Source organism: Staurois parvus, unplaced genomic scaffold (genome assembly GCF_062004578.1).
Source record: "Staurois parvus isolate SC_StPar_1 unplaced genomic scaffold, SC_StPar_1.0 ptg002244l, whole genome shotgun sequence".
In the NCBI taxonomy this organism is placed as follows: Eukaryota; Metazoa; Chordata; class Amphibia; order Anura; family Ranidae; genus Staurois; species Staurois parvus.
In genome coordinates this window covers 69,003-94,766 of record NW_028320040.1, presented here as the reverse complement: position 1 = coordinate 94,766, position 25,764 = coordinate 69,003, and the positions used below count along the sequence as shown (strand labels likewise).

The 25,764-nt window shown below is 46.0% G+C and overlaps 1 protein-coding gene across 1 annotated transcript in view; it reads right to left on the bottom strand.

Moving 5' to 3' along the window:
• NPR2 (natriuretic peptide receptor 2) overlaps nucleotides 1–25,764 on the bottom strand; it is a gene marked incomplete at its 5' end in the record, with an annotated part of 88,855 nt that overhangs the window by 1,893 nt on the left and 61,198 nt on the right. The window contains 3 exons of the mRNA XM_089665571.1: nucleotides 4,512–4,603; nucleotides 6,761–6,859; nucleotides 21,911–22,085. Of these exons, the coding sequence (XP_089521697.1) occupies nucleotides 4,512–4,603; nucleotides 6,761–6,859; nucleotides 21,911–22,085 (366 nt within the window). The remainder of the gene's footprint in view (nucleotides 1–4,511; nucleotides 4,604–6,760; nucleotides 6,860–21,910; nucleotides 22,086–25,764) is intronic.

Below are 25,764 nucleotides of genomic sequence, written 5' to 3'. Positions count from 1 at the left end.
TAACCTACCCCACACGGCATAACCTATGTGACTTACCCCACACGGCATGCCCTACGTAACCTACCCCACACGGCATAACCTACGTGACCTACCACACACAGAATAACCTACGTGACCTACCCCACACGGCATAACCTATGTGACTTACCCCACATGGCATGCCCTACGTAACCTACCCCACGCGGCATAACCTACATGACTTACCCCACACGGCATAACCTACGTGACCTACCACACACAGAATAACCTACGTGACCTACCCCACACAGCATAACCTACATGACCTACCACACACGGAATAACCTACGTGACCTACCCCACACGGCATAACCTACGTGACCTACCCCACACGGCATAACCTACGTGACCTACCCCAAATGGAATAACCTATGTGACCTACCGCACACGGCATAACCTACATGACCTACCGCACATGGAATAATCTTCGTGACGTACCCCAAATGGAATAACCTATGTGACCTACCACACACGGCATAACCTACCTGACCTACCACACACAGCATAACCTACGTGACCTACCCCACACGGCATAACCTACGTGACCTACCCCACACGGCATAACCTACGTGACCTACCACACACGGCATAACCTACGTGACCTACCCTCCACACAGCCTACCTCACACGGCATAATCTACCCCACAGCATAACCTACGTGACCTACCCCCACACAGCCCACCTCACACGGCATAATCTACCCCACAGCATAACCTACGTGACCTACCCCACACGGCATAACCTACGTAACCTACCCCAAATGGAATAACCTATGTGACCTACCGCACATGGAATAACCTTCGTGACGTACCCCAAATGGAATAACCTATGTGACCTACCACACACGGCATAACCTACCTGACCTACCACACACAGCATAACCTACGTGACCTACCCCACATGGCATAACCTACGTGACCTACCACGCACGGCATAACCTACGTGACCTACCCCCCACACAGCCTACCTCACACGGCATAATCTACCCCACAGCATAACCTACGTGACCTACCCCACACGGCATAACCTATGTAACCTACCCCACACAGCATACCCTATGTGGCCTACCTCACAAGGCATAACCTACGTAACCTACCCCACGCAGCGTAACCTACCCCACACAGCATACCCTACGTGACCTACCGCACACTGCATAACCTACACAACCTACCCCCCCCACAGCCTACCTCACACGGCATAACCTACCCCACACAGTGTAACCTACCCCCCACAGCATAACCTACGTGACCTACCCCCCCCAGCATAACCTATGTAACCTACCTCACACAGCATAACCTACGTGACCTACCCCCCCCAGCATAACCTATGTAACCTACCTCACACAGCATAACCTACGTGACCTACCCCACACAGCATATCTCACACGGCATAACCTACCCCCCATGGCATAATCTACGTAACCTACACCACACAGGATAATTTACGTAACCTACCCCACACAGCATAACCAACGTAACCTACCCCACACAGCATAACCTACGTGACCTACCCCACACAGCCTACCTCACAAGGCATATCCTACATAACTTACCCCACACGGCATAACCTTTGTGACCTACCCCACACGGCATACCCTATGTGACCTACCCCACACGGCATACCCTATGTGACCTACCCTACACGGCATACCCTATGTGACCTACCCTACACGGCATACCCTATGTGACCTACCCTACAAAGCCTACCTCACAAGGCATAACCTACGTGACCTACCCAACACAGCCTACCCCACACAGCCTACCCTCTCGACCTGCATTTGACCAGCAGTTGACTGCCTTCTGACCTGTAGATGATCTCCTTCTGTCCTGAATTTGATCTGCAGTTGACCTTCCGATGTGTAGATAATCTTCTTCTGACCTGAATTTGACCTGCAGTTGACCTTTTTCTGATCTGCAGTTTACCACTCGACCTGCATTTGACCAGCAGTTGACTGCCTTCTAACTTGTAGATGATTTCCTTCTGACCTGAATTTGACATGCTGTAAGCAGGTCTTGCAGTCCCCTAGACTTACATGGGGGTAAAAACCCTTAAAACCCAAGCCATAATACTGATCCTTGGCTTGGTCACAATGTAGAGGAAGGGAGCAGATGTGACCTTAGCCACCAGCAATAATCCTAATCTAGAACTGTCAACATGAATGACAACAAAGTCCCTTCCATCAACTGTCCTTCAATCCCAAGTATTCCACACCCCGAAGCAGGAGAGAGCCAAATTCATGGCCGGCCCCAGCTCCGCCTTATCTCTGGAGGAAGGAAGGACAGGAGGACAGTCTCAGCTCTATATTATTTCAGATAAGAACCATCAGGACAAGTATTCCTCTAAAACTGTCCAGATTAGGAGATGGTCCAATGGCTGTGCGGCACTGAAAGGTTGGGTTACTTCTAGTGTTATCTGTGATTATTACCCAAAGATGCAACGCATCGCAACGCATCGAGACATCTGAAGTACTTGTTTTCTTCATGTTCCTCAAAGTTACTTTTATCTGAACTTCTCTATAATGGAAACAGTGACCACACACCACTTCTGACCTTCCCTCCACCCTCATCACCTCCACTTAACTCTTCCAACCAACCTCATCATCTCTACTTTCCTCTTCCCTCCATCCTCTTCATCTCTACTTTCCTGCTCCCTCCACCCTCATGATCCCCACTTTCCTCTTCCCTCCATCCTCATCGTCTCCACTTTCCTACTCCCTCCACCCTCATGATCCCCACTTTCCTCTTCCCTCCACCCTCATGATCCCCACTTTCTTCTTCCCTCCATCCTCATGATCCCCACTTTCCTCTTCCCTCCATCCTCATCACCTCCACTTACCTCTTCCCTCCATCCTCATCTCTACTTTCCTCTTCCCTCCATCCTCATCTCTACTTTCCTCTTCCCTCCATCCTCATCTCTACTTTCCTCTTCCCTCCATCCTCTTCATCTCCACTTTCCTGCTCCCTCCACCCTCATGATCCCCACTTTCCTCTTCCCTCCATCCTCTTCGTCTCCACTTTCCTGCTCCCTCCACACTCATGATCCCCACTTTCCTCTTCCCTCCATCCTCATCGTCTCCACTTTCCTACTCCCTCCACCTTCATGATCCCCACTTTCCTCTTCCCTCCATCCTCATCGTCTCCACTTTCCTACTCCCTCCACCCTCATGATCCCCACTTTCCTCTTCCCTCCATCCTCATCACCTCCACTTACCTCTTTCCTCCATCCTCATCATCTCTACTTTCCTCTTCCCTGCACCCTCATGATCCCCACTTTCCTCTTTCCTCCATCCTCATCGTCTCCACTTTCCTGCTCCCTCCACCCTCATGATCCCCACTTTCCTCTTCCCTCCATCCTCATCACCTCCACTTACCTCTTCCCTCCATCCTCATCATCTCTACTTTCCTCTTCCCTGCACCCTCATGATCCCCACTTTCCTCCATCCTCATCGTCTCCACTTTCCTGCTCCCTCCACCCTCATGATCCCCACTTTCCTCTTCCCTCCATCCTCATCAACTCTGCTTTCCTCCTCCCCCCACCCTCATCATCTCCAGTTTGTCTTTCCTCCACCAGCCTCTTCTCTTCACTGCTATCATCTCCACTTTCCTCCTCCCCCCAGCCTCATCAACACCACCTTAGTCTTTCCTCCACCACCCTCTTCCCTCCACCACCACCATCTCCACTTTTCTTTTCCCTTTTCCCTCATCATCTCTGCTCTCCTCTTCCCTCATCATATCCGCTCTTCTCTTCCCTCCACCCTCACCACTTCCACTTTCCTCTCCTCCACCCTCATCACCTCCACTTATCTCTTCCCTTCTCCCTCATCATCTCCACTTTCCTCCTCCCCCCAGCCTCATCAACACCACCTTAGTCTTTCCTCCACCACCCTTTTCCCTCCACCACCACCATCTCCACTTTTCTTTTCCCCTTTCCCTCATCATCTCTGCTCTCCTCTTCCCTCATCATATCCGCTCTTCTCTTCCCTCCACCCTCACCACTTCCACTTTCCTCTCCTCCACCCTCATCACCTCCACTTATCTCTTCCCTTCTCCCTCATCATCTCCACTTTCCTCCTCCCCCCAGCCTCATCAACACCACCTTAGTCTTTCCTCCACCACCCTTTTCCCTCCACCACCACCATCTCCACTTTTCTTTTCCCCTTTCCCTCATCATCTCTGCTCTCCTCTTCCCTCATCATATCCGCTCTTCTCTTCCCTCCACCCTCACCACTTCCACTTTCCTCTCCTCCACCCTCATCACCTCCACTTATCTCTTCCCTTCTCCCTCATCATCTCCACTTTCCTCCTCCCCCCACCCTCATCACCTCCACTTATCTCTTCCCTTCTCCCTCATCATCTCCACTTTTCTCCTCCCCCCACCCTCCTCATCTCCACTTTCCTCCTCCCCCCACCCTCCTCACCTCCACTTTCCTCCTCCCCCCACCTTCATCACCTCCACTTTCCTGAGCACTATCCCTGTCTCTCTCCTGGATTTACCTTCATTTCTATATCTCCTCGGAGTTCCAGTTGAAAGCAACTAAATTCATCTAAGACTTCTTTGGTGGCCGAAGAAATATGGATCTTGAGAGCTGCGAGAAGAAAATAAGAGATGAGTGAAAGATGGTGGGAACCTCCAGAGACAGCCAAGTGTTACAACAATCACACAGATACTAATGAGTGTCCGCACAGTGGGGTGGATGTACTAAAGGCAAATAAAGTTGTGGTGAAAAGTCTCCCTCCTCTGGCAGAAATGGTGACATTTTGGCATTGATATAGAAGATCCGACTGATCTGCCAAACAACCGTCTTTTATTGGAGGATAGCGATGACATGACGCCATTTATGATCACATCGGTGTTTGGCTCCTTTTTAAATCCTAATGATAACAGAAATCCCTCAAATGGCCTGGATCAGAAGTCTCCGCCCCCCAGATCAGAAGTCTCCACCCCTGGAATGTTCAGCCTTGGTACAGACACACAAGGTGACACACACACAGGTTACCATGGCAATTAAAGGTTCATTTCCCACATCTGTGGCTTTTTACATTGCAATTAGTGTCTGTGTATAAAAAGTCGGTGAGTTTGCTTGCTCTCATGTGGAGCAGGCTAGATACTGAGCCATGGGGAGCAGAAAAGAACTGTAAAAGACCTGCATAACAAGGCAATGGGACATTATAAAGATGGAAAAGGATATAAAAAGATATCCTTGAATATGTCAGTTAGTACTGTCCAATCACTTATTATGCAGTGGAAAATTCGGGGATCTCTTGATACCAAGCCGAGGTCAGGTAGACCAAGAAAGGTTGAAGCCACCACTGCCAGGAGAATTGTTTTGGATACAAAGAAAACCCTACAGGTAACCTCGGGAGAAATCCAGGCTGCTCTGGAGAAAGACTGTGGTTGTGTCAAGGAACACAATATGATGATACTTGAACAAGAATGAGCTGCATGGTGGAGTTCCCAGAAAGAAGCCTTTACTGCTCCAATGCCTCAAAGAAGCTTGGTGAGTCGTGTCAAAGTGTTGTCGGGGAAATTGTAGCTGGGCTTATTTTGGCATTGGTGTAATGAAGGCGTCTTTCTGCTAACTCCACCATGCAGCTAATTTTTGTTCAAGTATCTTTGTATTGTGTGTGAAGAGCAAAAAATTAAATATAGAGACGAAAAAGAGGAAAAGATGTGAAAGGAGAATGAAGAGGCCAAACTGTCAGTGAGAAGAGGAGAATGTGAGAAATGTAAGACACAGAGGAACGGCATAAAGGAGAGGAATAAAGATGTCCGGTCACAGGATACACCTTATATATTATGTTGGCTGTATTTGCCTCCCGACTGTCCTACATTATAATACAGCTCTGTCCCCCTGTTCCAGCCCTGGGGGGAGGGGGGTACAGCTTCATCCCCCTGTTCTGGCCCTGGGAGGAGGGGGTACAGCTTCATCCCCTGTTCTGGCCCTGGGGGGAGGGGGGTACAGCTTCATCCCCCTGTTCTGGCCCTGGGGGAGGGGGTACAGCTCCATCCCCCTGTTCCGGCCTGGGGGGAAGGGGGTAAAGCTCTGTCCCCCTGTTCCGACCCTGGGGGTACAGCTCCACCCCCCTGTTGTGACCCTGGTGGGAGGGGGTATAGCTCCGTCCTCCTGTTCCAACCCTGGGGGGAGGGGGGTACATCTGTCCCCCTGTTGTGGCCCTGGGGGGAGGGGGGTACAGCTCTGCCCCCTGTTGTGGCCCTGGGGGGAGGGGGGTACAGCTCCTTCCCCGTCGTGGCCCTGGAGAGGGGGTACAGCACTGTGGCCCTGGGGAAGGAAGTACAGCTCTGTCCCCCTGTTGTGGCCCTGGGGGGAGGGGGGTACAGCTCTGTCCCCCTGTTGTGGCCCTGGGGGGAGGGCGGTACAGCTCCGTCCCCCTGTTCCGGCCTGGGGGGAAGGGGTACAGCTCCGTCCCCCTGTTCTGGCCCTGGGGGTACAGCTCCACCCCCCTGTTGTGGCCCTGGGGGGAGATGGTACAGCTCTGTCCTCCTGTTCCAACCCTGGGGGGAGGGGGGTACAGCTCTTTCCCCCTGTCGTGGCCCTGGAGGGAGGAGGGATACAGCGCCGTCCCCCTGTTGGGGGGAGGGGGGTATATCTCTGTCCGCCTGTTGTGGCCCTGGGGGGAGGGGGGTACAGCTCCATCCCCCTGTCGTGGCCCTGGGGGAGGGGCAGTGGGGGTCTAGAGTGTAATATATATGGGGGATGGTGTACAATGTGGGGGACGTTCACCTTCTCCGTTGGACTCCATCCGTGACGCCGTATTCACCGTATCTCCGAACAGACAATAGCGTGGCATCTTCAGGCCGACCACGCCCGCACACACCGGACCTATCAGAGAAAAGATGAACACCGTCAGCTCACCAGCAGCATTCTGGGGGGAAATATGAACTGTCTGTGTTGCCTCCGCTCTGTTCAGCCAGTCCTGGGGGACCAACCACCCCCCACAGCACAGATCGCCAGTCCAGGACACACCCCCTGCCTGCTGATTGGACAGTAAAGGAGGTCATCACATATGCAGTACAGCCCAGCCTGATTGGTCAAGAGTGCTGTCCATCCCCCTCGCCAAAGTGCTTTCTCTGGGTGGATGGATGGAGACATGGATGGATACATGGATGAATGGAGACGTGGAGGGATGAATGGATGGATCAAGACATAGATGGATGGATGAATGGATGGATCAATACATGGATGGATTGATGGTAGAAGACATGGATGGATGAATAGATGGAGACATGGATGGATGGATGGATGAAAGGAGACATGAGTGGATGGATGGAGACATGGATGGAGGGATGGTGACATGGATGGATGGAGACAAGGATGGATGGATGGAGATGTGGATGGATGGAGAGCTGGATGGAAAAATGGATGGATGAATTGATGGAGACATGGATGGATGGAAGGATGGAGATATGGATGAATGGATGGATCAATACATGGATGGATGGAAACATGGATGGATTGATGGTAGAAGACATGGATGGATGAATAGATGGAGACATGGATGGATGGAGACAGGGATGGAGACAGGGATGGATGGAGAGCTGGAAGGAAAATTGGATGGATGAATTGATGGAAGGAGACATGGATGGATGAATAGATGGAAGGAGACATGGATGGATGGAGAAATAGATGGATGGAGACATGGATGGATGGATGGAGACATGGATGGATGGAGAAATAGATGGATGGAGACATGGATGGATGGATGGAGACATGGATGGATGGAGAAATAGATGGATGGAGACATGGATGGAAGGATGTAGACATGGATGGATGGATCAATACGTGGATGAATGGAAGGATTGATGGATGGAGACATGGATGGATGGAGACATGGATTGATGGTTGGATGGATGAAAGGAGACATGGATGGATTGATGGTCGAAGACATGGGTGGATGAATAGATGGAGACATGGATGGATGGAGACATGGATGGATGGAGAGCTGGAAGGAAAATTGGATGGATGAATTGATGGAAGGAGACATGGATGGATGAATGGATGTAGACATGGATGGATGGAGAAATAGATGGAAGGATGTAGACATGGATGGAGACATGGATGGATGGATCAATATGTGGATGAATGGATGTAGACATGGATGGATGGAGAAACAGATGGATGGAGACATGGATGGAAGGATGTAGACATGGATGGATGTAGACATGGATGGATGGAGACATGGATGGATGGATGGATGGATCAATATGTGGATGAATGGATGGATTGATGGTAGGAGGCATGGATGGAAGGATGTAGACATGGATGGATTGATGGATCAATATGTGGATGGATTGATGGTAGGAGGCATGGATGGATGGAGACATGGATTGATGGATGGAGACATGGATTGATGGATGGTTGGATGGAGACATGGATTGATGGTTGGATGGAGACATGGATTGATGGATGGATGGATGGTTGGATGGAGACATGGATTGATGGATGGTTGGATGGAGACATGGATTGATGGTTGGATGGATGAAAGGAGACATGGATGGATTGATGGTAGAAGACATGGGTGAATGAATAGATGAAGACATGGAGGGAAGGATGGAGAGATGGATGGATGAATTGCTGGATGGAGAGATGGATGAATGGATGGAGACGTGGATGGATGGAGAGATGGATAGAAAAATGGATGGATGAATTGATGGAAGGAGACATGGGTAGATGAATGGATGGAGAAATAGATGGAAGGATCAATACGTGGATGAATGGAAGGACTGATGGTAGGAGACATGGATGGATGGAGACATGATGGATGGAAAAAGACATGGATGGAGGAATGGAGACATGGATAAATGGATGGATCAATACATGGATGGATTGATGGTAGAAGATATGGATGGATGAATAGATGGAGACATGGATGGATGGAAGGAGACATGGGTGTTTGGATAGATGGAGACATGGATGGATAGATTGACAGATGGATAGATGGAAGGAGACATGGAAGGATGGAGACACAGATGGATGGACTGATGGATGCAAGGAGACATGGATGGATAGAGGGATGAATGGAAGGAGACATGGATGGATGGATGCAAGGAGACATGGATGCATGGAGACATAAATGGATGGATGAAGACATGGATGGATAGAGGGATGAATGGAAGGAGACATGGATGGAAGGAAACACGGAGGGATGGAAGCAGACATGGGTGGATGCATGGATGGATGGAGACATGGATCGTGGGTTTTCGGCCAGGAGGTGGGTTTTCAGACAGAAGGTGAGTTTTCAGCCAGGAGGTGAGTTTTTCGGCCAGGAGGTGGGTTTTCAGCCAGGAGGTGAGTTTTCAGCCAGGAGGTGGGTTTTCGGTGGTCTGGAGATGTCTTTGTGAAATGCCTCTGTGACATGGCCACCAGGTAGGAGGACAATGGTCCCTTCTGTTCTGTTGTCCCTCTGTCTGCCCCTCCTTTCCAGCTGGCTATAAATCTGGAAGGCTGGGGGGGCTCCCTCTGGCCTTCTCCACATCAAGGAGGAAATACTTGTCCAGACAAGAGGAGGATTCCCAGCAGGAGCTCCAATCACACCCAGCTCTGGACTGTCAGTGACCCCTCTGAGTGCCCCCAGCATGGTGTCATGTTCCCGGTCTGGGGGGGGGGGGGAGTGCTCCCCTCCACTCTGCAGAGAGATCTGACAATGGCATGACCCAATTCCTGTAGGTACAAGTCACACCTTCAGTATAAAAATTCATCTTCAGTATGAAAGTCCCTCCATCTTGTCAGGAAAGGAGAACTTTTCACCCCGAGATCTGACCTGACCAGCAGAGGCCACACCCCCTCCACATGCACAGAGCACTTTAATGTCAATAGACAATGCAAAAATAGATCAACCCCTCACACCTCCAGGGGGAGCACCTTCCAGATCTCACACCTCTGGGGGGGGCACCTTCCAGATCTCACACCTCTGGGGGGGGCACCTTCCAGATCTCACACCTCTGGGGGGGGGGGGCACCTCCCAGATCTCACACCTTCAAGGGGAGCACCTTCCAGATCTCACACCTTTAGGGGGGAGCACCTTCCAGATCTCACACCTCCGGGGGGGGCACCTTCCAGATCTCACATCTTGGGGGAGAATCTTTTAGATCTCACACCTTCGGGGAGATGTCACATGTATGTGGTGTGTGCTTCCCTGGGGTGTCACATGTATGTGGTGTGTGCTCCTCCAGATGTTACATGTATGTGGTGTGTGCTCCCCCGGGATGTCACATGTATGTGGTGTGTGTTCCCCGGGGATGTCACATCTATGTGGTGTGTGCCCCCCTGGGATGTCACATGTATGCGGTGTGTGCTCCCCTGGGATGTCACATGTATGCGGTGTGTGCTCCCCCGAGATTTCTCATGTATGTGTTGAGTGCTCCTCCGGATGTCACATGTATGCGGTCTGTGCTCCCCCCGGGATGTGGCATGCATGTAGTGGGTGCTCCTTGTTCCTCCTGAGTGATGGATCTCCAGACCTCTGTGTGGAGGCGGCTGGAGAATCTTCTCTCCTTTTTAGGAATCGGTTTTGTTGGATGTTTCTTTCTGTTTAACAGTAAAATAGATTTAACTCTCTTCAGGCTGGAGGACTACAAACTCCACCACCGTTGGGAGAGATGGATGAGTCAGAGAGAAAGGAAGCCTCAGGGGCCCATTATACCACCCAACATTCCAGCATCTGCCGCCCATATACTGGTTTATAATCCTTAGATCAGGGGGGGGGGGGGAGGGGCCCCGACTGACCCATAAAGAGAAGAATGCTGGAAACTCATTTATCTCCACAAACAAAACTCTCCACCAAACCAACTCCAAACACGGCGCCATTCCTCTCCAAACTTCTCTGATCATCAGGTATTCCTCAGAAACTTCTCCTATCATCAGATATTTCTGCTCCTCCTATCATCAGATATTCCTCCAACACCACTCCTCCTACCATTGGATATTCCTCCCCAAACCACTCCTTTTATCATTAGATATTCCTCCAAAACCACTCCTATTGTTAGATATTCCTCCAAAACCACTCCTCCTATCATCAGATACTCCCCCGAAACCACTTCTCCTATCATTAGATATTCCTCCCAAAACTTCTCATCTTTTCATTAGATATTCCCCCCCCCAAACCACTCCTTATTAGATATTCTTCCCGAAACCACTCCTCCTATCATTAGATATTCCCTTCAAACCACTCCTCATTAGATATTCCTCCCAAAAGCATTCCTCCGATCATTAGATATTCCTTCAAACCACTCCTCATTAGATATTCCTCCCAAAAGCATTCCTCCTATCATCAGATATTCCTCCAAAACCACTCCTCCTATCATCAGATATTCCCCCGAAACCACGCCTCCTATCATTAGACATTTCTCCCAAAACCACTCCTCCTATCATCAGATATTCCTCCGAAACCACTCCTATCATTAGATATTCCTCCAAAACTGCTCCTCCGATCATCAGATATTCCTCAGAAACCACTCCTTCTATCATCAGCAATTCCTCCAAAACCACTCTAATCATTAGATATTCCTCCCAAAACTTCTCTTTTCATTAGATATTCCCCCCCAAACCACTCCTTCTTATTAGATATTCTTCCCGAAACCACTCCTCCTATCATTAGATGTTCCCTTAAACAACTCAAAACCACTGCTCATTAAATATTCCTCCCAAAACCACTCCTCCTATCATCAGATATTCCTCAGAAACCACTCCTCTCATCATTAGATATTTATCAGAAATCACTCCTCCTATCATCAGATATTCCTCCCCAAACCACTCCTCCTATCATTAGATATTCCTCCCCAAACCACTCCTCCTATCATTAGATATTCCTCCCCAAACCACTCCTCCTATCATTACATATTCCTCCGAAACCACTCCTGCTATCATCAGACATTCCTCAGAAACCACTCCTCCCATCATCAGATATTCCTATGAAACCACTCCTCCTATCATCAGATATTCCTATGAAACCACTCCTCCTATCGTTAGATATTCCTCAGAAACCACTCCTCCCATCATCAGATATTCCTATGAAACCACTCCTCCCATCATCAGATATTCCTATGAAACCACTCCTCCCATCATCAGATATTCCTATGAAACCACTCCTCCCATCATCAGATATTCCTCCAAAACCACTCCTATCATCAGATATTCCTCAGAAACCACGCCTCCTATCATCAGATATTCCTCAGAAACCACTCCTCCTATCATCAGATATTCCTCAGAAACCACTCCTCCTATCATCAGATATTCCTTCAAAACCACTCCTCCTATCATCAGATATTCCTCAGAAACCACTCCTCCTATCATCAGATATTCCTCAGAAACCACTCCTCCTATCATCAGATATTCCTCTGAAACCACGCCTCCTATCATCAGATATTCCTCAGAAACCACTCCTCCTATCATCAGATATTCCTATGAAACCACTCCTCCTATCGTTAGATATTCCTCCGAAACCACTCCTCCTATCATCAGATATTCCTCAGAAACCACTCCTCCTATCATCAGATATTCCTTCGAAACCACTCCTCCTATCATCAGATATTCCTCTGAAACCACGCCTCCTATCATCAGATATTCCTCAGAAACCACTCCTCCTATCATCAGATATTCCTCAGAAACCACTCCTCCTATCATCAGATATTCCTCTGAAACCACGCCTCCTATCATCAGATATTCCTCAGAAACCACTCCTCCTATCATCAGATATTCCTCAGAAACCACTCCTCCTATCATCAGATATTCCTTCGAAACCACTCCTCCTATCAACAGATATTCCTCTGAAACCACGCCTCCTATCATCAGATATTCCTCAGAAACCACTCCTCCTATCATCAGATATTCCTCAGAAACCACTCCTCCTATCATCAGATATTCCTATGAAACCACTCCTCCTATCATCAGATATTCCTCAGAAATCACTCCTCATATCATCAGATATTCCTCAGAAACCACTCCTCCTATCGTTAGATATTCCTCAGAAATCACTCCTCATATCATCAGATATTCCTCAGAAACCACTCCTCCTATCATCAGATATTCCTCAGAAACCACTCCTCCTATCATCAGATATTCCTCAGAAACCACTCCTCCTATCATCAGATATTTCTCAGAAACCACTCCTCCTATCATTAGATATTCCTATGAAACCACTCCTACTGTTAGATATTCCTCAGAAACCACTCCTCATATCATCAGATATTCCTCTGAAACTACTCTTCCTATCATCAGATATTCCTCTGAAACCACTCCTCTGATCATCAGATATTCCTCTCGAAACCACTCCTATCAATAGATATTACTCAAAAAAAGACTCCTCCTATCATTAGATATTCCTGCCGAAACTTCTCATCTTTTCATTAGATATTCCCCCCAAACCACTCCTCCTCATTAAATATTCTTCCCGAAACCACTCCTCATTACACATTCCTCCCAAAACCAATCCTATCATTAGTTATTCCTCAGAAACCACTCCTCCTATCACTAGATAACTTGCCAAAGCCTCCCGTACCTAGCCGGTTGTAGGAGACAATAATGGGTTGGGTGCTCCCGTACCTAGCCGGTTGTAGGAGACAATAATGGGTTGGGTGCTCCCGTACCTAGCTGGTTGTAGGCGATAATAATGGGTTGGTTGCTCCCGTACCTAGCTGGTTGTAGGACATAATAATGGGTTGGGTGCTCCTGTACCTAGCCGGTTGTAGGACATAATAATGAGTTGGGTGCTCCTGTACTTAGCTGGTTGTAGGACATAATGATGGGTTGGGTGCTCCCGTCCCTAGCTGGTTGTAGGACATAATATTGGGTTGGGTGCTCCCGTACCTAGCTGGTTGTAGGACATAATAATGGGTTGGGTGCTCCCGTACTTAGCTGGTTGTAGGACATAATAATGGGTTGGGTGCTCCCGTACCTAGCTGGTTGTAGGACATAATAATGGGTTGGGTGCTCCCGTACCTAGTCGGTTGTAGGACATAATAATGGGTTGGGTGCTCCCGTACCTAGTCGGTTGTAGGACATAATAATGGGTTGGGTGCTCCCGTACCTAGCCGGCTGTAGGACATAATGATGGGCTGGGTGCTCCTGTACCTAGCTGGTTGTAGGAGACAATAATGGGTTGGGTGCTCCCGTACCTAGCTGGTTGTAGGAGACAATAATGGGTATGGTGCTCCCGTACCTAGCTGGTTGTAGGAGACAATAATGGGTTGGGTGCTCCCGTACCTAGTCGGTTGTAGGACATAATAATGGGTTGGGTGCTCCCGTACCTAGCCGGTTGTAGGACATAATAATGGGTTGGGTGCTCCCGTACCTAGCCGGCTGTAGGACATAATGATGGGCTGGGTGCTCCCGTACCTAGCTGGTTGTAGGAGACAATAATGGGTTGGGTGCTCCCGTACCTAGCTGGTTGTAGGAGACAATAATGGGTATGGTGTTCCCGTACCTAGCCGGTTGTAGGACATAATAATGGGTTGGGTGCTCCCGTACCTAGCTGGTTGTAGGAGACAATAATGGGTTGGGTGCTCCCGTACCTAGCCGGTTGTAGGACATAATAATGGGTTGGGTGCTCCCGTACCTAGCCGGTTGTAGGACATAATAATGGGTTGGGTGCTCCCGTACCTAGCCGGTTGTAGGACATAATAATGGGTTGGGTGCCCCCGTACCTAGCCGGTTGTAGGACATAACAATGGGTTGGGTGCTCCCGTACCTAGCCGGTTGTAGGACGTAACAATGGGTTGGGTGCTCCCGTACCTAGCTGGTTGTAGAACACAATAATGGGTTGGGTGCTCCCGTACCTAGCTGGTTGTAGGACATAATAATGGGTTGGGTGCTCCCGTACCTAGCCGGTTGTAGGACATAATAATGGGTTGAGTGCTCCCGTACCTAGCCGGTTGTAGGACATAATAATGGGTTGGTTGCTCCCGTACCTAGCCGGTTGTAGGACATAATAATGGGTTGGGTGCTCCCGTACCTAGCCGGTTGTAGGACATAATAATGGGTTGGGTGCTCCCGTACCTAGCTGGTTGTAGGACATAATAATGGGTTGGGTGCTCCCGTACCTAGCTGGTTGTAGGACATAATAATGGGTTGGGTGCTCCCGTACCTAGCTGGTTGTAGAACATAATAATGGGTTGGGTGCTCCTGTACCTAGCTGGTTGTAGGACATAATGATGGGTTGGGTGCTCCCGTACCTAGCTGGTTGTAGGACATAATAATGGGTTGGGTGCTCCCGTACCTAGCCGGTTGTAGGACATAATGATGGGTTGGGTGCTCCCATACCTAGCTGGTTGTAGGACATAATGATGGGTTGGGTGCTCCCGTACCTAGCTGGGTGTAGGACATAATGATGGGTTGGGTGCTCCTGTACCTAGCTGGTTGTAGGAGACAATGATGGGTTGGGTGCTCCCGTACCTAGCTGGTTGTAGAACACAATAATGGGTTGGGTGCTCCCGTACCTAGCCGGTTGTAGGACATAATAATGGGTTGGGTGCTCCCGTACCTAGCCGGTTGTAGGACATAATAATGGGTTGGGTGCTCCCGTACCTAGCCGGTTGTAGGACATAATGATGGATTGGGTGCTCCCGTACCTAGCCAGTTGTAGGACTTAATAATGGGTTGGGTGCTCCCGTACCTAGCCGGTTGTAGGACATAATAATGGGTTTGGTGCTCCCATACCTAGCTGGTTGTAGGACATAATAATGGGTTGGGTGCTCCCGTACCTAGCCGGTTGTAGGACATAATAATGGGTTGGGTGCTCCCGTACCTAGCCGGTTGTAGGACATAATAATGGGTTGGGTGCTCCCGTACCTAGCCGGTTGTAGGACATAATAATGGGTTGGGTGCTCCCGTACCTAGCCGATTGTAGGACATAATAATGGGTTGGGTGCTCCCGTACCTAGCTGGTTGTAGGACATAATAATGGGTTGGGTGCTCCCGTACCTAGCCGGTTGTAGGAGATAATAATGGGTTGGGTGCTCCCGTACCTAGCTGGTTGTAGGACATAATGATGGGTTGGGTGCTCCCGTACCTAGCTGGTTGTAGGACATAATATTGGGTTGGGTGCTCCCGTACCTAGCTGGGTGTAGGAGATAATAATGGGTTGGGTGCTCCCGTACCTAGCTGGTTGTAGGACATAATAATGGGTTGGGTGCTCCCGTACCTAGCTGGTTGTAGGACATAATAATGGGTTGGGTGCTCCCGTACCTAGCTGGTTGTAGGACATAATATTGGGTTGGGTGCTCCCGTACCTAGCTGGGTGTAGGAGATAATAATGGGTTGGGTGCTCCCGTACCTAGCTGGTTGTAGGACATAATATTGGGTTGGGTGCTCCCGTACCTAGCTGGGTGTAGGACATAATATTGGGTTGGGTGCTCCCGTACCTAGCTGGGTGTAGGACATAATATTGGGTTGGGTGCTCCCGTACCTAGCTGGGTGTAGGACATAATATTGGGTTGGGTGCTCCCGTACCTAGCTGGGTGTAGGACATAATATTGGGTTGGGTGCTCCCGTACCTAGCTGGTTGTAGGACATAATGATGGGTTGGGTGCTCCCGTACCTAGCTGGGTGTAGGACATAATAGCTCTATTTCTCCGTGTAGGAATGTGTGGAATATCTGTGTCAGGCTCATTCATACTCCTCATGTCAGCAGAGCCGGGTGTGTTGTCTGTAAATCTCCTCATAAGGAGTGACACCAGACACAGCCGGGACTCCCAAAAAAGGAGTTTTATGTACAAGAAAATCTGATCAGAGAAGATTCCCCTCCGAGACACAAAGACCAAATCCTGTACTGACCCCGACCCCCATCTCTGGAGGTTCTGCCTGGTGACAACGAGGACATGGGAGGAATACGTATACCTGTATACTACACCTGTACCAATCTCTGTATACCTGTACTGATCCTGTATAATACACCTGTACTGATCCTGTATAATACACCTGTACTGATCCTGTATAATACACCTGTACTGATCCCTGTATAATACACCTGTACTGATCCTGTATAATACACCTGTACTGATCCCTGTATAATACACCTGTACTGATCCTGTATAATACACCTGTACTGATCCTGTATAATACACCTGTACTGATCCCTGTATAATACACCTGTACTGATCCTGTATAATACACCTGTACTGATCCCTGTATAATACACCTGTACTGATCCTGTATAATACACCTGTACTGATCTCTGTATAATACACCTGTACTGATCCCTGTATAATACACCTGTACTGATCCTGTATAATACACCTGTACTGATCCTGTATAATACACCTGTACTGATCTCTGTATAATACACCTGTACTGATCCCTGTATAATACACCTGTACTGATCCCTGTATAATACACCTGTACTGATCCTGTATAATACACCTGTACTGATCCTGTATAATACACCTGTACTGATCCCTGTATAATACACCTGTACTAATCCCTGTATAATACACCTGTACTGATCCCTGTATAATACACCTGTACTGATCCTGTATAATACACCTGTACTGATCCTGTATATTACACCTGTACTGATCCCTGTATAATACACCTGTACTGATCCTGTATAATACACCTGTACTGATCCCTGTATAATACACCTGTACTGATCCTGTATAATACACCTGTACTGATCCTGTATAATACACCTGTACTGATCCCTGTATAATACACCTGTACTGATCCTGTATAATACACCTGTACTGATCCCTGTATAATACACCTGTACTGATCCTGTATAATACACCTGTACTGATCCCTGTATAATACACCTGTACTGATCCCTGTATAATACACCTGTACTGATCCTGTATAATACACCTGTACTGATCCCTGTATAATACACCTGTACTGATCCCTGTATAATACACCTGTACTGATCCTGTATAATACACCTGTACTGATCCCTGTATAATACACCTGTACTGATCCTGTATATTACACCTGTACTGACCCTGTATAATACCCCTGTACTGATCCCTGTATAATACACCTGTACTGATCCCTGTATAATACACCTGTACTGATCCCTGTATAATACACCTGTACTGATCCTGTATAATACACCTGTACTGATCCCTGTATAATACACCTGCACTGATCCCTGTATAATACACCTGTACTGATCCCTGTATAATACACCTGTACTGATCCTTGTATAATACACCTGTACTGATCCCTGTATACCTGTATATTACACCTGTACTGATCCCTGTATACCTGTATATTACACCTGTACTGATCCTGTATAATACACCTGTACTGATCCTGTATAATACACCTGTACTGATCCTTGTATAATACACGTGTACTGATCCCTGTATACCTGTATATTACACCTGTACTGATCCCTGTATACCTGTATATTACACCTGTACTGATCCTGTATAATACACCTGTACTGATCCTGTATAATACACCTGTACTGATCCTGTATAATACACCTGTACTGATCCCTGTATAATACACCTGTACTGATCCCTGTATAATACACCTGTACTGATCCTGTATAATACACCTGTACTGATCCCTGTATAATACACCTGTACTGATCCTGTATAATACACCTGTACTGATCCCTGTATAATACACCTGTACTGACCCTGTATAATACACCTGTACTGATCCTGTATAATACACCTGTACTGATCCTGTATAATACACCTGTACTGATCCCTGTATAATACACCTGTACTGATCCTGTATAATACACCTGTACTGGTCCTGTATAATACACCTGTACTGATCTCTGTATAATACACCTGTACTGATCCCTGTATAATACACCTGTACTGATCTCTGTATAATACACCTGTACTGATCCTGTATAATACACCTGTACTGATCCCTGTATATTACACCTGTACTGATCCCTATATACCTGTACTGATCCCTGTATAATATACCTGTACTGATCCCTGTATAATACACCTGTACTGATCCCTGTATAATACACCTGTACTGATCCCTGTATAATACACCTGTACTGATCCTGTATAATACACCTGTACTGATCCCTGTATAATACACCTGTACTGACCCTGTATAATACACCTGTACTGATCCTGTATAATATACCTGTACTGATCCTGTATAATATACCTGTACTGATCCTGTATAATACACCTGTACTGATCCCTGTATAATACACCTGTACTGATCCTGTATAATACACCTGTACTGATCCTGTATAATACACCTGTACTGATCCCTGTATAATACACCTATACTGATCCCTGTATAATACACCTGTACTGATCCTGTATAATACACCTGTACTGATCCCTGTATACTACACCTGTACTGATCCTGTATATTACACCTGTACTGATCCTGTTTATTACACCTGTACTGGTCCCTGTATAATACACCTGTACTGATCTCTGTATAATACACCTGTACTGATCCTGTATAATACACCTGTACTGATCTCTGTATAATACACCTGTACTGATCCTGTATAATACACCTGTACTGATCCCTGTATAATACACCTGTACTGGTCCTGTATAATACACCTGTACTGATCCTGTATAATACACCTGTACTGATCCCTGTATAATACACCTGTACTGATCTCTGTATAATACACCTGTACTGATCCTGTATAATACACCTGTACTGATCCTGTATAATACACCTGTAATGATCCTGTATAATACACCTGTACTGATCCTGTATAATACACCTGTACTGATCCCTGTATAATACACCTGTACTGATCCTGTATAATACACCTGTACTGATCCTGTATAATACACCTGTACTGATCCCTGTATAATACACCTGTACTGATCCTGTATAATACACCTGTACTGATCTCTGTATAATACACCTGTACTGATCCTGTATAATACACCTGTACTGATCCCTGTATAATACACCTGTACTGATCCTGTATAATACACCTGTACTGATCCCTGTATAATACACCTGTACTGATCCCTGTATAATACACCTGTACTGATCCTGTATAATACACCTGTACTGATCCCTGTATAATACACCTGTACTGATCCTGTATAATACACCTGTACTGATCCCTGTATAATACACCTGTACTGATCCTGTATAATACACCTGTACTGATCTCTGTATAATACACCTGTACTGATCCTGTATAATACACCTGTACTGATCCCTGTATAATACACCTGTACTGATCCTGTTTACTACACCTGTACTGATCCTGTATAATACACCTGTACTGATCCCTGTATAATACACCTATACTGATCCCTGTATAATACACCTGTACTGATCCTGTATAATACACCTGTACTGATCCTGTATAATACACCTGTACTGATCCCTGTATAATACACCTGTACTGACCCTGTATAATACACCTGTACTGATCCCTGTATAATACACCTGTACTGATCCTGTATACTACACCTGTATTGACCCTGTATAATACACCTGTACTGATCCCTGTATAATACACCTGTACTGATCCCTGTATAATACACCTGTACTGATCCTGTATAATACACCTGTACTGATCCTGTATAATACACCTGTACTGATCCCTGTATAATACACCTGTACTGGTCCTGTATAATACACCTGTACTGGTCCTGTATAATACACCTGTACTGATCCCTGTATAATACACCTGTACTGATCCTGTATAATACACCTATACTGATCCCTGTATAATACACCTATTCTGATCCCTGTATACTACACCTGTACTGATCCCTGTATAATACACCTGTACTGATCCCTGTATAATACACCTGTACTGACTCCTGTATATTACACCTGTACTGATCCTGTATAATACACCTGTACTGATCCTGTATAATACACCTGTACTGATCCCTGTATAATACACCTGTACTGATCCTGTATAATACACCTGTACTGATCTCTGTATAATACACCTGTACTGATCCTGTATAATACACCTGTACTGATCCTGTATAATACACCTGTACTGACTCCTGTATTATACACCTGTACTGATCCCTGTATAATACACCTGTACTGATCCTGTATAATACACCTGTACTGATCCTGTATAATACACCTGTACTGATCCTGTATAATACACCTGTACTGATCCTGTATAATACACCTGTACTGATCCTGTATAATACACCTGTACTGATCCTGTATAATACACCTGTACTGACTCCTGTATAATACACCTGTACTGATCCTGTATAATACACCTGTACTGATCCCTGTATAATACACCTGTACTGATCCTGTATAATACACCTGTACTGATCCAGCATAATACACCTGTACTGATCCCTGTATAATACACCTGTACTGATCTCTCTATATTACACCTGTACTGATCCTGTATAATACACCTGTACTGATCCTGTATAATACACCTGTACTGATCCTGTATAATACACCTGTACTGATCCTGTATATTACACCTGTACTGATCCTGTATAATACACCTGTACTGATCCCTGTATAATACACCTGTACTGATCCCTGTATAATACACCTGTACTGATCCTGTATAATACACCTGTACTGATCCCTGTATAATACACCTGTACTGATCTCTCTATATTACACCTGTACTGATCCTGTGTAATACACCTGTACTGATCCTGTATAATACACCTGTACTGATCCTGTATATTACACCTGTACTGATCCTGTATAATACACCTGTACTGATCCTGTATAATACACCTGTACTGATCCCTGTATAATACACCTGTACTGATCCCTGTATAATACACCTGTACTGATCCCTGTATAATACACCTGTACTGATCTCTCTATATTACACCTGTACTGATCTCTCTATATTACACCTGTACTGATCTCTCTATATTACCCCCATCTGATCTATTTGTATCACTTGCCGAGCAGAGAAGAAGAATGTACAACAAGCAATCAATGGACACGGGGGGGAGGGGGTACCTGTGTGTATTCCTATCCGGAGGCGGAGCTGTGTGCTCGGTCTGTGTCGGATTTTGAATGTTCTTACGGCGTCCAGAAGCGCCAGCGACATTCTAGCAATCTCTCGTGCGTGCAACTTCCCGTTCCGTACCGGTAACCCCGATACCACCATATAGGCGTCTCCGATGGTCTCCACCTGTAGAGAGAGAAGACACCTGACTTAGGGTGACCACCCCATCCCTCTACACCCAACACGTGATGAATACGCAGGTTCCGGGGTGATCCCTGTATACCTGTATAATACACCTGTACTGACCCCTGTATATTACACCTGTACTGATCCCTGTATAATACACCTGTACTGATCCTGTATAATACACCTGTACTGACCCTGTATAATACACCTGTACTGATCCTGTATATTACACCTATACTGATCCCTGTATAATACACCTGTACTGATCCTGTATATTACACCTGTACTGATCCTGTATAATACACCTGTACTGATCCCTGTATAATACACCTGTACTGATCCTGTATAATACACCTGTACTGATCCTGTATATTACACCTATACTGATCCCTGTATAATACACCTGTACTGATCCTGTATATTACACCTGTACTGATCCCTGTATAATACACCTGTACTGATCCCTGTATAATACACCTGTACTGACCCTGTATAATACACCTGTACTGATCCTGTATATTACACCTATACTGATCCCTGTATAATACACCTGTACTGATCCTGTATATTACACCTGTACTGATCCCTGTATAATACACCTGTACTGATCCCTGTATAATACACCTGTACTGATCCCTGTATAATACACCTGTACTGATCCCTGTATAATACACCTGTACTGATCCTGTATAATACACCTGTACAAATCCTGTATAATACACCTGTACTGATCCCTGTATAATACACCTGTACTGATCCCTGTATATTACACCTGTACTGACCCCTGTATAATACACCTGTACTGATCCTGTATAATACACCTGTACTGATCCCTGTATAATACACCTGTACTGATCCTGTATAATACACCTGTACTGATCCCTGTATAATACACCTGTACTGATCTCTGTATAATACACCTGTACTGATCCCTGTATAATACACCTGTACTGATCCTGTATAATACACCTGTACTGATCCCTGTATACTACACCTGTACTGATCCTGTATAATACACCTGTACTGATCCTGTATAATACACCTGTACTGATCCTGTATAATACACCTGTACTGATCTCTGTATACTACACCTGTACTGATCCCTGTATACTACACCTGTACTGATCCTGTATATTACACCTGTACTGATCCTGTATAATACACCTGTACTGATCCCTGTATACTACACCTGTACTGATCCTGTATATTACACCTGTACTGATCCTGTATAATACACCTGTACTGATCCCTGTATAATACACCTGTACTGATCTCTGTATACTACACCTGTACTGATCCTGTATAATACACCTGTACTGATCCCTGTATAATACACCTGTACTGATCTCTGTATAATACACCTGTACTGATCCCTGTATAATACACCTGTACTGATCTCTGTATACTACACCTGTACTGATCCTGTATAATACACCTGTACTGATCCCTGTATAATACACCTGTACTGATCCCTGTATAATACACCTGTACTGATCCTGTATAATACACCTGTACTGATCCCTGTATAATACACCTGTACTGATCCTGTATAATACACCTGTACTGATCCTGTATAATACACCTGTACTGATCCCTGTATAATACACCTGTACTGATCCCTGTATAATACACCTGTACTGATCCCTGTATAATACACCTGTACTGATCCTGTATAATACACCTGTACTGATCCTGTATAATACACCTGTACTGATCCTGTATAATACACCTGTACTGATCCCTGTATAATACACCTGTACTGATCCTGTATAATACACCTGTACTGATCCCTGTATAATACACCTGTACTGATCCTGTATATTACACCTGTACTGATCCCTGTATAATACACCTGTACTGATCCTGTATATTACACCTGTACTGATCCCTGTATAATACACCTGTACTGATCCTGTATAATACACCTGTACTGACCCTGTATAATACACCTGTACTGATCCCTGTATAATACACCTGTACTGATCCCTGTATAATACACCTGTACTGATCCTGTATATTACACCTGTACTGATCCTGTATAATACACCTGTACTGATCCTGTATAATACACCTGTACTGATCCCTGTATAATACACCTGTACTGATCCCTGTATAATACACCTGTACTGATCCTGTATAATACACCTGTACTGATCCCTGTATAATACACCTGTACTGATCCCTGTATACTACACCTGTACTGACCCTGTATAATACACCTGTACTGATCTCTGTATACTACACCTGTACTGATCCTGTATAATACACCTGTACTGATCCTGTATAATACACCTGTACTGATCCTGTATAATACACCTGTACTGATCCTGTATAATACACCTGTACTGATCCCTGTATAATACACCTGTCCTGATCCTGTATAATACACCTGTACTGATCCTGTATAATACACCTGTACTGATCCTGTATAATACACCTGTACTGACCCTGTATAATACACCTGTACTGATCCTGTATAATACACCTGTACTGACCCTGTATAATACACCTGTACTGATCCTGTATAATACACCTGTACTGATCCTGTATAATACACCTGTACTGACCCTGTATAATACACCTGTACTGATCCCTGTATAATACACCTGTACTGATCCTGTATATTACACCTGTACTGACCCCTGTATAATACACCTGTACTGATCCCTGTATAATACACCTGTACTGACCCTGTATAATACACCTGTACTGATCCTGTATAATACACCTGTACTGACCCTGTATAATACACCTGTACTGATCCCTGTATAATACACCTGTACTGATCCCTGTATAATACACCTGTACTGATCCTGTATATTACACCTGTACTGATCCTGTATAATACACCTGCACTGATCCCTGTATAATACACCTGTACTGATCTCTGTATAATACACCTGTACTGATCCCTGTATAATACACCTGTACTGATCCTGTATAATACACCTGTACTGATCCCTGTATAATACACCTGTACTGATCTCTGTATAATACACCTGTACTGACCCTGTATAATACACCTGTACTGATCCTGTATAATACACCTGTACTGATCCTGTATAATACACCTGTACTGATCCCTGTATAATACACCTGTACTGATCCCTGTATAATACACCTGTACTGACCCTGTATAATACACCTGTACTGATCCTGTATAATACACCTGTACTGATCCTGTATAATACACCTGTACTGATCCTGTATAATACACCTGTACTGATCCCTGTATAATACACCTGTACTGATCCCTGTATAATACACCTGTACTGATCCCTGTATAATACACCTGTACTGATCCTGTATAATACACCTGTACTGATCCCTGTATAATACACCTGTACTGATCCTGTATATTACACCTGTACTGACCCCTGTATAATACACCTGTACTGATCCTGTATAATACACCTGTACTGATCCCTGTATAATACACCTGTACTGATCCTGTATATTACACCTGTACTGACCCCTGTATAATACACCTGTACTGATCCTGTATAATACACCTGTACTGATCCCTGTATAATACACCTGTACTGATCCTGTATAATACACCTGTACTGATCCTGTATAATACACCTGTACTGATCCTGTATAATACACCTGTACTGATCCCTGTATAATACACCTGTACTGATCCCTGTATAATACACCTGTACTGATCCTGTATAAT